The sequence below is a fragment of the Mobula hypostoma genome, chromosome 3, assembly GCF_963921235.1.
Source record: "Mobula hypostoma chromosome 3, sMobHyp1.1, whole genome shotgun sequence".
NCBI lineage: Eukaryota > Metazoa > Chordata > Chondrichthyes > Myliobatiformes > Myliobatidae > Mobula > Mobula hypostoma.
Genome location: NC_086099.1, coordinates 61381489 through 61394086, shown reverse-complemented (window position 1 = coordinate 61394086; position 12598 = coordinate 61381489). Strand labels below are relative to the sequence as shown.

Below are 12598 nucleotides of genomic sequence, written 5' to 3'. Positions count from 1 at the left end.
ACTGGACAAAATGGGATCTGCCTAAGCACAAGATCTCATGGGCAGAGTTATGGAGACTGGAGCCCTTCCGTATTTCCTTCCTCTTGCGATCCGTGTATGACACCCTTCCTTCGCCATTACATCTGTACACATGGGGGATGAGAAAGGACCTGAACTGCAAGCTCTGTGGTCAAAAGGGGACACTGGTTCATATACTGTCCGGGTGTAAAACAGCTCTAACTCAAGGACGGTATAGGTGGCGCCATGATAAGGTGCTTCTGGCTCTTGCTGACACAATAGAGCGGGAGAGATGCAAGAAGAGGACGGCTGGCACAGATTTGAGGAAGGCCATCACCTTCATCAAAGAGGGAGCTAGGCCTTTCGTAACCAAACAACCAAAGCCCAATCTGCTGCTAACGGCCAGTTCCTGGGAGATGAGGGTCGATGTGGGAAGGAGGCTGCAGTTCCTGGATGTGGTGCACACAACCCTACGCCTGGACATTGTACAGTGGTCAACCGAAGACAAGAAAATAATTGAATTGACTGTGCTGTGGGTACAGTGATCTTAAGTTCTCTTTCCAAATTAGTTTTAGTTTTATTAGGTACATCAGGACATAAATTCATAATTATATTATAAATAATTTCTACAACACCTTTCTGAAAAAGATTTAAATCTAAAATTTTTTCCAAAATATCCATTGGATATAAATGTGGAAAATTAGGAGAAACAGTAATTTAAAAGTTTCTAACCCGTAGATATCTAAAAAAGTGAGGCTAGGCAAATTATATTTATTAGATAGTTGTTCGAAGGACATAAAACAATTATCCAAAAATAAATCACGAAATCGTACTATACCTTTGATTTTCCAATCTAAATAAGCTTGATCCATAGTGGAAGATTGAAAACAGAAACTAGATATAATAGGACTTGCTAAAATAAATTGATTCAACCCAAAAAAATTTCAAAATTGAAACCATATATGTAAAAGTATGTTTAACTATTGGGTTATTCATTTGTTTATACAATTTAGAAAGAATAAAAGGAAGCGAAGTCCCTAAAATAGAACCCAGTGAAAACCCTTGTAAAGAATTACATTCAAGATTTACCCAATGTGGACTTGAAATTACACCCAAGTCCCGTAACCAAAATTTTAACTATCGAATGTTAATTGCCCAATAGTAAAATCTAAAATTCGGGAGCGCTAACCCCCCTCTCACCCTTTTTAGCTTTCTGTAACTGCCTGTTACCTAACCTAGGGGTTTTTTTTCTGCCATATATATGAGGAAATTTTTGAATCAACATTATCAAAAAAGGATTTTGGAATAAAAATTGGTACCGTTTGAAATACATATAAAAATTTAGGCAAAATAATCACCTTGATAGCATTGATCCAACCCATCAGTGACAAAGACATTGGTGACCATTTAGTAAGCAAAAGTTTAATCTGATCAATTAAAGGTAAAAAAATTAGCTTTAAATAAATCTTTATGCTTTTTCATGATTTTAACCCCTAAATATATAAAAGAGTCAGTAACCAATTTAAATGGTAGACATCCATAAATAGGAACCTGCTTATTTAGGGGAAATAGTTCACTCTTATTAAGGATCAATTTATAACCAGAAAAGTTACTAAATTGAGCCAACAAAGATAAAATAACAGGAATTGATTTCTCCGGATTAGAGATATATAATAACAAATCATCGGCATATAATGATAATTTATGTATTTCATTTCCACGGGTAATACCAAAAATGTTAGGTGAGTCTCGGATAGCAATTGCTAAAGGTTCAAGGGCAATATTAAATAATAATGAACTAAGAGGGCATCCTTGCCTAGTACCCCCAGATAGACGAAAGAAGGGAGATCTTTGATTATTAGTACAAACCGAAGCTACAGGGGTATGATATAACAATTTAATCCAGGATATAAATATCAGACTAAAATTAAATTTCTCGAACACACTAAATAAGTATGGCCATTCAAATCTATCGAAAGCTTTCTCAGCATCTAATGAAATAATACATTCCGGAGTGTTATGTGAAGGGGTATAAACAATATTCATTAACCTCCTGATATTAAAAGATGAATAACGGTTTTTAATAAATCCTGTTTGGTCCACAGAGATAATTTGAGGTAATACCTTCTCTAACCTAGTTGCTAAAATTTTGGAATCTATATTCAAAAGAGATATCGGTCTATATAATGCACAATCAGTAGGATCTTTATTCTTTTTAAGAATTAAAGAAATAGAAGCTTCATAAAACGATTGTGGTGATTTACCTAATCTGTTTGCTTCTTTGAATATTCTAGACAACCAAGGAGAGAGAATACAGGAAAAAGACTTTAAAAATTCCACTGTAAAACCATCAGGACCAGATGCTTTACCGGAATTCATTGCGAAGATTACAGCTGTTATTTCTTCCTCTGTAATAGGAGTTTCTAATTTTAAACAATCTTTGGGTGATAATTTCAGAAAATTCAATTTTCTTAGAAAATCATGCATGATGTTAAAATCATGAGGAAAATCAGAATGGTATAAAGAGGTACAAAATTCTTGAAAGGTTTTGTTTATCTCATCATGATCAACTGTCAAGGTATCATCATATTTACGGATCTTAGTAATTTGACGTTTAACCAAAGTAGATATCAATTGATTAGCTAATAATTTACCTGATTTATCACTATGAATATAAAACTCATTTCTAGTTTTCATTAATTGATTTTCGATCGAGGATGTTAATAGTAAACTATGTTCCATTTGGAGTTCAACTCTCTGTTTATAAAGCTCCTTGATAGGAGCAATAGCATTTTTTTTAATCAATTTCTTTAAATTTATCAACCAACACAAGTATTTCATTCTTAATACGTTTTTTCAAACCTACAGAATAGGAAATAGCCTGTCCACGGATATAAGCTTTAAAAGTATCCCATACTGTTCCGTTGGAAATTTCTTCTGTAATATTAGTTGAAAAGAAGAAATCAATCTGTTCCTTCATAAACTTAACAAAATCCAAGTCTTGAAGCAAATTAGAATTAAATCGCCATTGTCTATTAGTAGAAGTAGTATCCATTAACTTAATAAAAAGTTTCCTTGGAGCAAGATCCGAAATGGCGATAATGTCATTATTGCAATCAATTACAGATGGAATTAAACAATAGTCAATAAAAAAGTAGTCAATTCGAGAATAAGAATGATAAATATGTGAGAAGACTGCAAACTCTTTGTCCTTTGGGTGTAGAAATCTCCAAATTTCAGAAATCCCAGAATCAGTCATAAAAGAGTTGATAAGAGTAGCCGACTTATTCAGTAGATCCGGACTACATATGGATCTATCCAACATGGGATTTAAACACAAGTTAAAATCACCACCCATTATCAACATATACTCATTTAAGTTAGGAAAGGAAGTGAATAGATGCTTAAAAAATTTAGGATAATCCACATTTGGAGCATAAACGTTAACCATAGCAACTTTTTTATTAAAAAGTAACCCAGTAATTAACAAAAATCTTCCACTAGGATCTGAGATAATGTCTTGATGAGTAAATGTAATTGAAGAATCTATAAAAATTGAAATGCCTAAGACTTTGGCTTGGGAGTTCGAGTGGTATTGTTAATCCTTCCAAAACTTAAAGAAGCGTTGATTATCCTCTTTCCTTACATGAGTTTCTTGTGCAAAAATAATGTGAGCATTCAGTCTTTGGAATACTTTGAAAATCTTTTTCCGTTTTATTGGATGATTTAAACCATTTGTATTCCAAGAGACAAAATTAATAATGTGAGCCATAATTTAATGGTAACCCTTTGGTATATAAAGAGTTAACCATAATGTAAACTCATGAGATCGGAAGAGGAATAAATATTCACAGCGGAACCGGAAATCACGACACTGCAGACATCTTTGTAGTACTAAATCAGCCCAATAGAAAAAAATAATAAAAAAGAAAAAAGAGTCCCTCCCACCCTCCACCCCTGAAATCCCCGATCTAAGCCACAGAAGGCTGAAAAAACTAATACTAAATCTAACCCCATTTCTGCGGGAGGCAACTCCAAAAATATATGTTACAAAGAAGACCCCTGAAATCCAATTAAAAAAATTAAACACTGTACTATAATAATCTACATATTGTGATTTCTAAAATACATGAAAAGTTAGTACCAATACATATGATTAGTGAATTACAAATAAAAGTAATTAGAAATGTCGCTTCCAAAAAAAGAGGAATTATGGGAAAAAGAAACCTAAGAACATGGCGTACACAGAAAGAACAAAGGAAATTATGCAAAAAGGGAAACAGACTGCCATTTTAATTATACAAAAGCAAAAATAAAGAAAATGTTCCTCCATATAGTCACAATTTATCATCAAATCGAATCATTAATGACAATGTCAGAAATCAAATAGGTAAAAATTAACTAGTTAAAGAAAAGTAAAATTACTCCTGAAAGAGAAAAAAAAACTTTAGATGAGTTGTGAAAAAATACCTACACTACTAACCACAGATGAAAATCTTGTTCTTGTGAAAAACCTCCTTCATATGGTAATTGAAGGTTTAGTTTTTTTTAAAAAAACACCTGAAAAAAGAGCCGGTGCTGAAAGTGCGGAACATTAATTAAAGGATGGTGTCCGTATCAAATGGGTAGTTCTCACCCAAAAAACTTCCAACAGCACTTGTGGAATGGAAGACACGATGAGATCCATCGGAAAGAGACGTGCACGGTACAATAATGCCAGTTTAAGATTATTTGATAGCATTCCGACATCAGAGGTTTAAAAGCCAGTCGCTCTTTCATCACTTCGGGACTGTAGTCTTCAACCAAACGGAATGAATGTTGTTGATATTTAATCATACCTTGCCGGCGGGCAATACAGATAAGTTGTTCTTTAACGCTAACATAATGGAAACGGAGAATAATTGGGCTCGGTCTAGATTCGGCGGATACTGATTTTGGACGCAGTATACGATGGGCGTGTCGAGCAATGGAGGATCGTTGGAAAATACTGAACTAAACGCATCCTTTAAAAGTTGAGAAAAAACTATTGAAGGGTCTCCATCCTCAACATCCTCAGGGAGACCAATTATACGCAAGTTCTGTCTACTACATCGATTTTCCAGATTAATAACCTTGGATTTAAAATGTTCCAGTTGTTTAGTGATCGAAGCTAAATTCTGCTCCAATTTCTTGATTTTTAAGTCACTCTTCTGAGATTTAGTATCTAGTTCAGAAATTTTACTTCTATGTTGCTTAACTTCACAATCCAGCGATTTCAGAGATTCCATGACTGACTTTAAGTCTTCTTTAAAACTTTGACGTTGTTGTTCAAATTTTTCCTCTAAAAACTTCATCATAATCTCATAAGATAGCTCCGTTTGTTTAGGATCACCTTTTCTTTTTCCTCCGTTCCCATCAGAATCTTTCCCGCCTTTTATTTTGGATCTTGTACTCATTTCTTCAGACTTCACAGTTACAGTTCAAGAAAAAAATCAGTAAAATAAAATAAATCTTCTAGTGTAGGTAAAAATTGGTTAAGTAAGGGAAATCATAGGTTAAAAAGGTAACAGGAATGGAGCGAAGCCAAAAACGGCCTCACTCCATGAGCGCTCCCTGCAGAATCCCTGTAATCATTTCTAACTCCAAATCAGCCCAGACCTTTCCCTCATTTTGTACCCCACCATTACAAATCTCACTCCACAGCACCAATATCAAACTCCACTTCTCCTCCTATCCTTATCTTCCAGTGTCTTCGAGGTCTGACAAATCAATCTGAAATATTAATCTTTCTGCCATCATTCTTTGTACGATATTGAATATAGAAACATGGAAAATCTACAGTACAATACAGGCCCTTCGGCCCACAAAGTTGCGCCGAACGTGTCCCTACCTTAGAAATTACTAGGGTTACCTATAGCCCTCTATTGTTCTAAGCTCCATGTACCTATCCAAAAGTCTCTTAAAAGACCCTATCGTATCGGCCTCCACCACCACCACCGGCAGCCCATTCCACACACTCACCACTCTCTACGTAAAAAAACCTACCCCTGACATCTCCTCTGTACCTACTCCCAAGCACCTTAAACCTGTGCCCTCTTGTGGCAGCCATTTCAACCCTGGAAGGTAGTGAGGTGACCAGAACTCAGAATATTTCCATGAATTTCTATCTGCATTCCTAGTAAACAAAATATCAAACAGGGATCTTATTTTTTTTTAAATAAGCTCCCTATATTTGTTGCAATGACAGCCTTTTAAAAGCCTGTGGCGGTAATACATTCTGTAGCAGTAATACCCTATTTAAGACCATACAACATAGGAGTAGAATTAGGCCATTTGACTCATCAAGTCTGCTCCGCCATTCAATCATGGCTGATCCTTTTATCCCCTCCTCAGCCCCACTCCCCTACCTTCTTCCCGTAACCTTTGATGCCGTGTCCAATCAAGAACCTATCAAACTCTGCCTTAAATACACCCAATGACCTGGACTCCAGAGCTGCCTGTGGTAATAAATTTCACAAATTCAGCACTCTCTGGCTAAAGAAGTTTCTCAGCATCCTTTTTAAATGGATGCTCCTCCATCCTGAGGCTGCGCCCTCTTGTCCTAGACTCCCCCACCATGGGATACATCCTTTCCACATCTACTCTGTCTAGGCCTTTCAACATTCAAAAGGTTTCAATGAGATCCCCCCCCCCACTTCCTTCTGAATTCCAGCAAGTACAGACCCAGAGGTATCAAATATTCCTCCTATAACTATTTCATTTCTGGAATCATCCTTGTGAACCTCCTCGGAACCCTCTCCAATGCCAGCACATCTTTTCTGAGATGAGGAGCCCGAAAGTGTTCATAATACTCAAGGCGAGACCTCACCAGTGCTTTATAAAGCCTCAGCATCACATCCCTGCACTTTTATTCTAGACCGCTTGAAATGAATGCTAACATTACATTTGCCTTCCTCACCACTGACTCTACCTCGGAGTTAACCTTTAGGGTGATAAATACATTTAATCGAATCTTAAGCAGCAAAATCTATTGCAGAAAACCATGAGAATCCCAAGGTATTTATTGATTGAACATTAAGTTTTATAAACTACCCAATTTACTCTTTTCTTGGCTCCTTATATTTAATGTTACAAGATACAGCCCAATACACACTGTAGCTACTTTATTACGTACAACCGGTTGTTAATGCCAATATCTAGTCGACCAATCATGCAGCAGCAACTCAATGCATGAAAGCATGCCGAGATGGTCAAGAGGTTCAGTTGTTGTTCAGACCCAACATCAGAATGGGGAACAAGCATGATCTCAGTCACTTTCACTGTGTTACAACAGTGGTGTGCAGAACAGTATCCCTGAATGCACATATCGAACCTTGAAGTGGATGGGCTACAGTAGAAGATCACAAACATACACTCCTGTATTATGTACCTCCTGTACCTAATAAAGTGGCTACTGTGTGTACATTCTTTATCAATTGAAGAGATCCGTTCCATTAATCAATATTCAATGCCAGTAGCCATAGAAAGATTTTATTGTCTGCCAAGGCATTTTATCCCATCTATTTTGCTCACTTAATCATGCTTTAGTTCAAGGGTGTCAGGACTTGCTTGTGAAGTTAACTTCTGCATTAGGCAACTGGAAGCATATCAGGAACAAATCCAACACTTTGTCGAAATATCTGTCTTAGAATATCCATTTTGCAGATCTAAAGTTAGAGAAATCTGGATGCCCTACTTTATGGTTTACAAAAGACTGCCGTGCTGGTACTGTGACCAACTAGAAAAGCTAACAGAATATTTCATAATTTTTTTGCTGGGAGAGAGAACCAAATACAAAAGTAGGGAAGTTATGCTTCAGTTACAAAATGGTTTTGGCAAGACTACAGCACATCTGGTGTACTGCATACTGTGATTATCTTATTTAAAAGGTCATCTTAATGCATTGGAAATAGTTCAGAGATATTTCATTGAACTAATGTTCAAAATGAACAAGATGTCTTAAGAAAAGCTGCACAGGCTAGACTTGTATTCTCTGGAGCTTAGAAGAGTAAGTGGAGAACATGTTCTAGACATGGAAGATCCTGAGGGGTCTTAGCCAGAGCACATGTTGAGAAATTATGAAGTGGCTGGCGGGGGGATGGGGTGGTGATAGAGCTCACTTCTAAAAGTATGTTGACGCCCATTTAAGAAAGATGGCATTTTTTCCTCAGGGAGGGTTGTGTTATTTGACATTCAATTTCCTCAAGTGTTAGAGGAAGTCGTCTCTGAATATTTAAGGCATAGGGAGGTAGATACTTGATAAGCAGACTAGTGAAAAGTTACCAAGGGTAAAATGGAGTTAAAGTCACACTTAGATCAGCCCTGACCTTATTAAAAGGTAGAGTAATCCTGACAGGCAGAGGCCTACTCCCCCTTCATATGTGTAGATTGGGTAGTGTTAATGGTTTCTACTTATTTTTGAAACTTCCGCCATGTAACACTTTAAAAAGCTGGAAAGAGAAATCTCCTTTAAAATTAAAACACCTACCATTGAGACAAGCAAAACAACTACTTTATAATGATAGCTTTAAATTATATAATTTCCAAGATTACTTAACTGGTCACTACTTACCTGAGGCAATGGGTAATTGATGTGTTCTGTTCCACGTCAACTGAAAGATCCAAAAAATCTTCATCTTTGCTGCTAACCTGCAGAAAACCCCTTATGCGTTAACATATACTTCCCACGTTACAAATATGTCTACATTTCAAAGGTATTTTTCAGTGTGATGCATTTTGGGATGCTCAGAGGTAGTGAACTACAAGTGATTTTCTTCCACTTTGACAAAGTTTAAGTACATGTAAGGGGTATTGAATATAAAAATAGAGTAGTCAGCTGAAACTTTGCTGGAATTTTGTGCTTAATTCATAGTCCTATGCTTTAGGAAGGATGTCAAGGATCTGGAGGGTGTTCTACAGAAAATACTTAATAGAATCATACACAGGATGAGCAATTTTAGTTACATGCACAAATTGGAGAACTTGGAATTATTCTCCTTAGAGTGGATGGTCTAAGAGACATCTAAATGAAGCATTCAAGATTCTGAAAGGTTCTAATACCAAAAATAAGAAAGAGACCATTTCATCTACAGAATAGCCAACATCCACAAATAATAAATTCAATATGGTTACCAAAATTCTAAAGTGAAACAAGGAGGTTAAAAAAAGCTCAAAAGCAAAATTTAAAAAGTAGCAATATCAGATTCTAAAAAGTAAATTCAGATAAAGGAACTGACATCCAGATGAACAATTCTCAGTTACTGAGGTTAAGGGTAGTAGGTTATTATGACTGCTTGTGCCTGCTGTACCGGTAAACAGACATGGCTGTTCAACTTCAATTTGATTTCTCTCCAATAACCCCTAATCCACCACCACAACACCCATGTTCCTAGATTTTTCGGGGTCAAAAAAAAATCTGTAATCTTTTTGTTTTAAAAAAAGTGTTCACTTTTTGGATCTGGGCATTGCTGACAAGGACACCTTATTGCCCATCCATAAATGCCAACCTGCAGCCCTAAAGAAAAGCAAGCAATCGCAATTATTGAGAATCCAGAGCCCATCTGGAGTTGCAAATTTGAAGGTTTCAAAGAAGAAATGACACCTTATCTCAATCCTAAATGTCTGATTCACTGCTTCAAGCTTGTCTTCTCGTTCTACACTTGCTCAGGATAATGGCTTTGCAGCATTCACTGATGAGTTTTCTGAAGCTGTTCTTTGTTAGATTATGGTCTTCTCTCAGAAAGAAACTTAGTGGATGGTTTAGGCATCAACTTCCATACCCTTGGTAAAATGATCAAAAAGTACACACAATAATGACACTAATGATCATCACAACACTGTGGATCAAGTTGCAAATTTTTGGTATTATCACTCAAACTGGAAACATCACATCCATCACTTTAAAAATGTATTCACATCACAAACCTTCACTGGCTACAGTGTCTACTAGCCGCATGATACACAGTAGCACTGACTAAGGTTTCTTTCAACATCTCCCAAACTTAACTGCACAACTACCCAAAGAAAAGCAGAAGACATAGGGAATATCACCAATTCTAAGATCACTTCTGTGTATCTCTGAGTCGGAATTGTAACTTCATTGTTCCTTTACTGCTTTGAAATCTAAACCTCAGAATTCCCTATCCAAAAGTATCTTCATATCTACAAACACTGCAACAAGATGACTCAATATCACTTCCTGAAGGACAATTAGAAGTGGTTGATAAATAATGGCTTTGCTTTTGAAATCCATTTCTTATCAATAAAATAAGTTAATTTATACTTTTGCATGCAGTCTCATGACTATTTGACTTACATTTTGCATAAATTGTTGACTTGTCTCAGGTGCTATGTAACAAGGTTTAGTTTGTTTGCATGTATTTGAAAAGGTTGTTTTGAACACTGGGAGAATACAGGATACCTTACAGCAGTGTAGGCCATGAAAATTAACCTTACAGGATTCACAAATCACAACCAAAAGGACTGAGATACAGAATAAAAAACATTTTTATGGAATGTGAAGAAAAAACAAAGTATAGATACAGAACTGAACTAATTTAGCAAGAGCAATGATTACAGACTGCCATTTCACAGTGGAAAGCCACTTAAGAGACCTTCTTTGGAAGCTGACGAGCCAATCACTTCTACTGATACTTCTACAACAAACAATGCATGTTTTAAATCAAGCAAGCTACAGACAGAGTAGGACTTGAATAATTCAAAATAAAGTTACATTTTCTTCTATATAATTTCTTTTAATTATTAAATCAAAATAAAATTTTACAATTCAGCCAAATTCAGATAATCTATATTCAAAAGGCTGACCATTTCAGTTGAATTCATAATCTCAATTATACTGCTCGTGAAAAAGATAATAGGAATTTCTCATTCAAGAGGTAAAATCTAATAACTGGAGGACATAGAGCAGAGGAATTGGATAATCCACTAGTTTAAAGTGAAACCAAGAATCTTATCCACATTTGAAAATTAGTTTTAAGAATTAGCAAGCATGTTTTTAAATAGTAAAATTAAAGTGCAAATTTTCTGTGTCTTTACTTACTGTTTCACAGTTCAGACATCTGGTCTCATTCGTGAGTGTTCCCTGAAAAATTTCATGTACCCATGTGGGTTCAAGTTTGTTCTCTTCAATTTCATTTGCATTTCCATTCTTCAATTTTCCATTTTGTTTCTCCTGCTTCTTCTCTTCCTGCAAGATGTCAGCGATGGTATTCAGCAGGTAGTTCAGAAACTCGTGTGCATCTTGTTGCATGTAGTTATCAAACAAATCTACAGTTAAAAAGAAAAATAATTATTTCACAATTGCAGACCTTTATCAGATCATGCAGGATTAGCTCCATAGCGTGCTTGTGGTGCTGTGCTACAAGTTCCGCTATGAGCATCTCCAAAACAAAGTTTTGCGGAAGACATTTTATCATGAGTATTATTGATAGAGATCCCATAAAAATGACAGTGATTTTTTTCAGCCAGTGTGTAAGCACTCACTTTCTGCCATTATGAAAGTATGAATAGGTAAATTGAAGGTATAGATGAGCAAATTGAGTAATACTGCATTGTGTGGTTATACCTTATGGTACTGAACATAGAAGAGGTAAAAAAAATAATACCCCAAAACCATGTTTATTACTCAATCAAGCTGTCACTTAACCATTCAGAATCATATCATCTTATATGACATGAAATTTGTTGTTTTGTGGCAGAACATTGGAAAGACATTAAATTATTGTCAATTACAATAAATAAATAGTCAAAAAGGAATAATGAGGTAGGTTTCACGGACCATTCAGAAATCTGATGGCTGAGGAGAAGACGCTGTTTCTAAATCATTGAATGTAGGTCTTCAGGCTCCTGTACCTTGTTCCTAATGGTGGTAAAGAAGAGGTCATGTTCCATATGGTGAGGGCCTTTCGTGAGAGATGCCACTTTTGTAAGACAGCATCTCTTGAACATGTCCTCAATGGTGGGAAGAGTTGTGCTCGTGACAGAGCTGGCTGAATCAACAAACCTCCACAGCCGCTTACAATCCTCTGCATTGGACACACCACACCAAGCCACATGCAAACAGTCAGAATTCTCTCTATCTAGATCTATAGAAACTTGCAAGATCGATTGGTGACATACCAAATCTTCTCAAAATCCTAATGCAGTGGAGCCACTGGCATGACTTCTTTGTGACTGTATCAATGTGTTGGGTCCAGGCCAGATCCTCTGAAATGTTAACATGCAGAAACTTAAATCTGCTCATGCTTTCCACCACTGGCCCCTCTGTGAGCTTTGGTGTGTATTCTCATAACCTTCCCTTCTCAAAATCCACTATCAATTCCTTGGTCTTGCTGACATTAAGTGCAGTATTATTGTTGCAATAACACGCAACCAATTGATTGATCTCACTCCTATGTGCTTCCTTGTAACTATTTGAGATTTTAACCGGGAGACTTCCGGTAGCGCTCATGGAGTGAAGTCGCGTTCTTGACTCGCTCCATTACCTCTGAGTTTTTTTTCTCTATGGTCAGCTATACTTTAATTAACCATTAAGGCATCAATTTTTACAATACTTTGAATTAAA

The 12598-nt window shown here is 36.3% G+C and overlaps 1 protein-coding gene across 3 annotated transcripts in view; it reads right to left on the bottom strand.

Moving 5' to 3' along the window:
* Positions 1-12598, bottom strand: part of usp46 (ubiquitin specific peptidase 46) — a 90087-nt gene that overhangs the window by 21380 nt on the left and 56109 nt on the right. For all 3 annotated transcript variants that reach the window (XR_010017355.1, XM_063043153.1, XM_063043151.1), the window contains exons 4-5: positions 11075-11301; positions 8588-8664 (exon numbers count right to left, since the gene is read on the bottom strand). Coding sequence is in view for 2 of the 3 variants with exons in the window: in XM_063043153.1 (XP_062899223.1) it covers positions 8588-8664; positions 11075-11301 (304 nt within the window). In the remaining variant the exon portion in view is untranslated. The remainder of the gene's footprint in view (positions 1-8587; positions 8665-11074; positions 11302-12598) is intronic.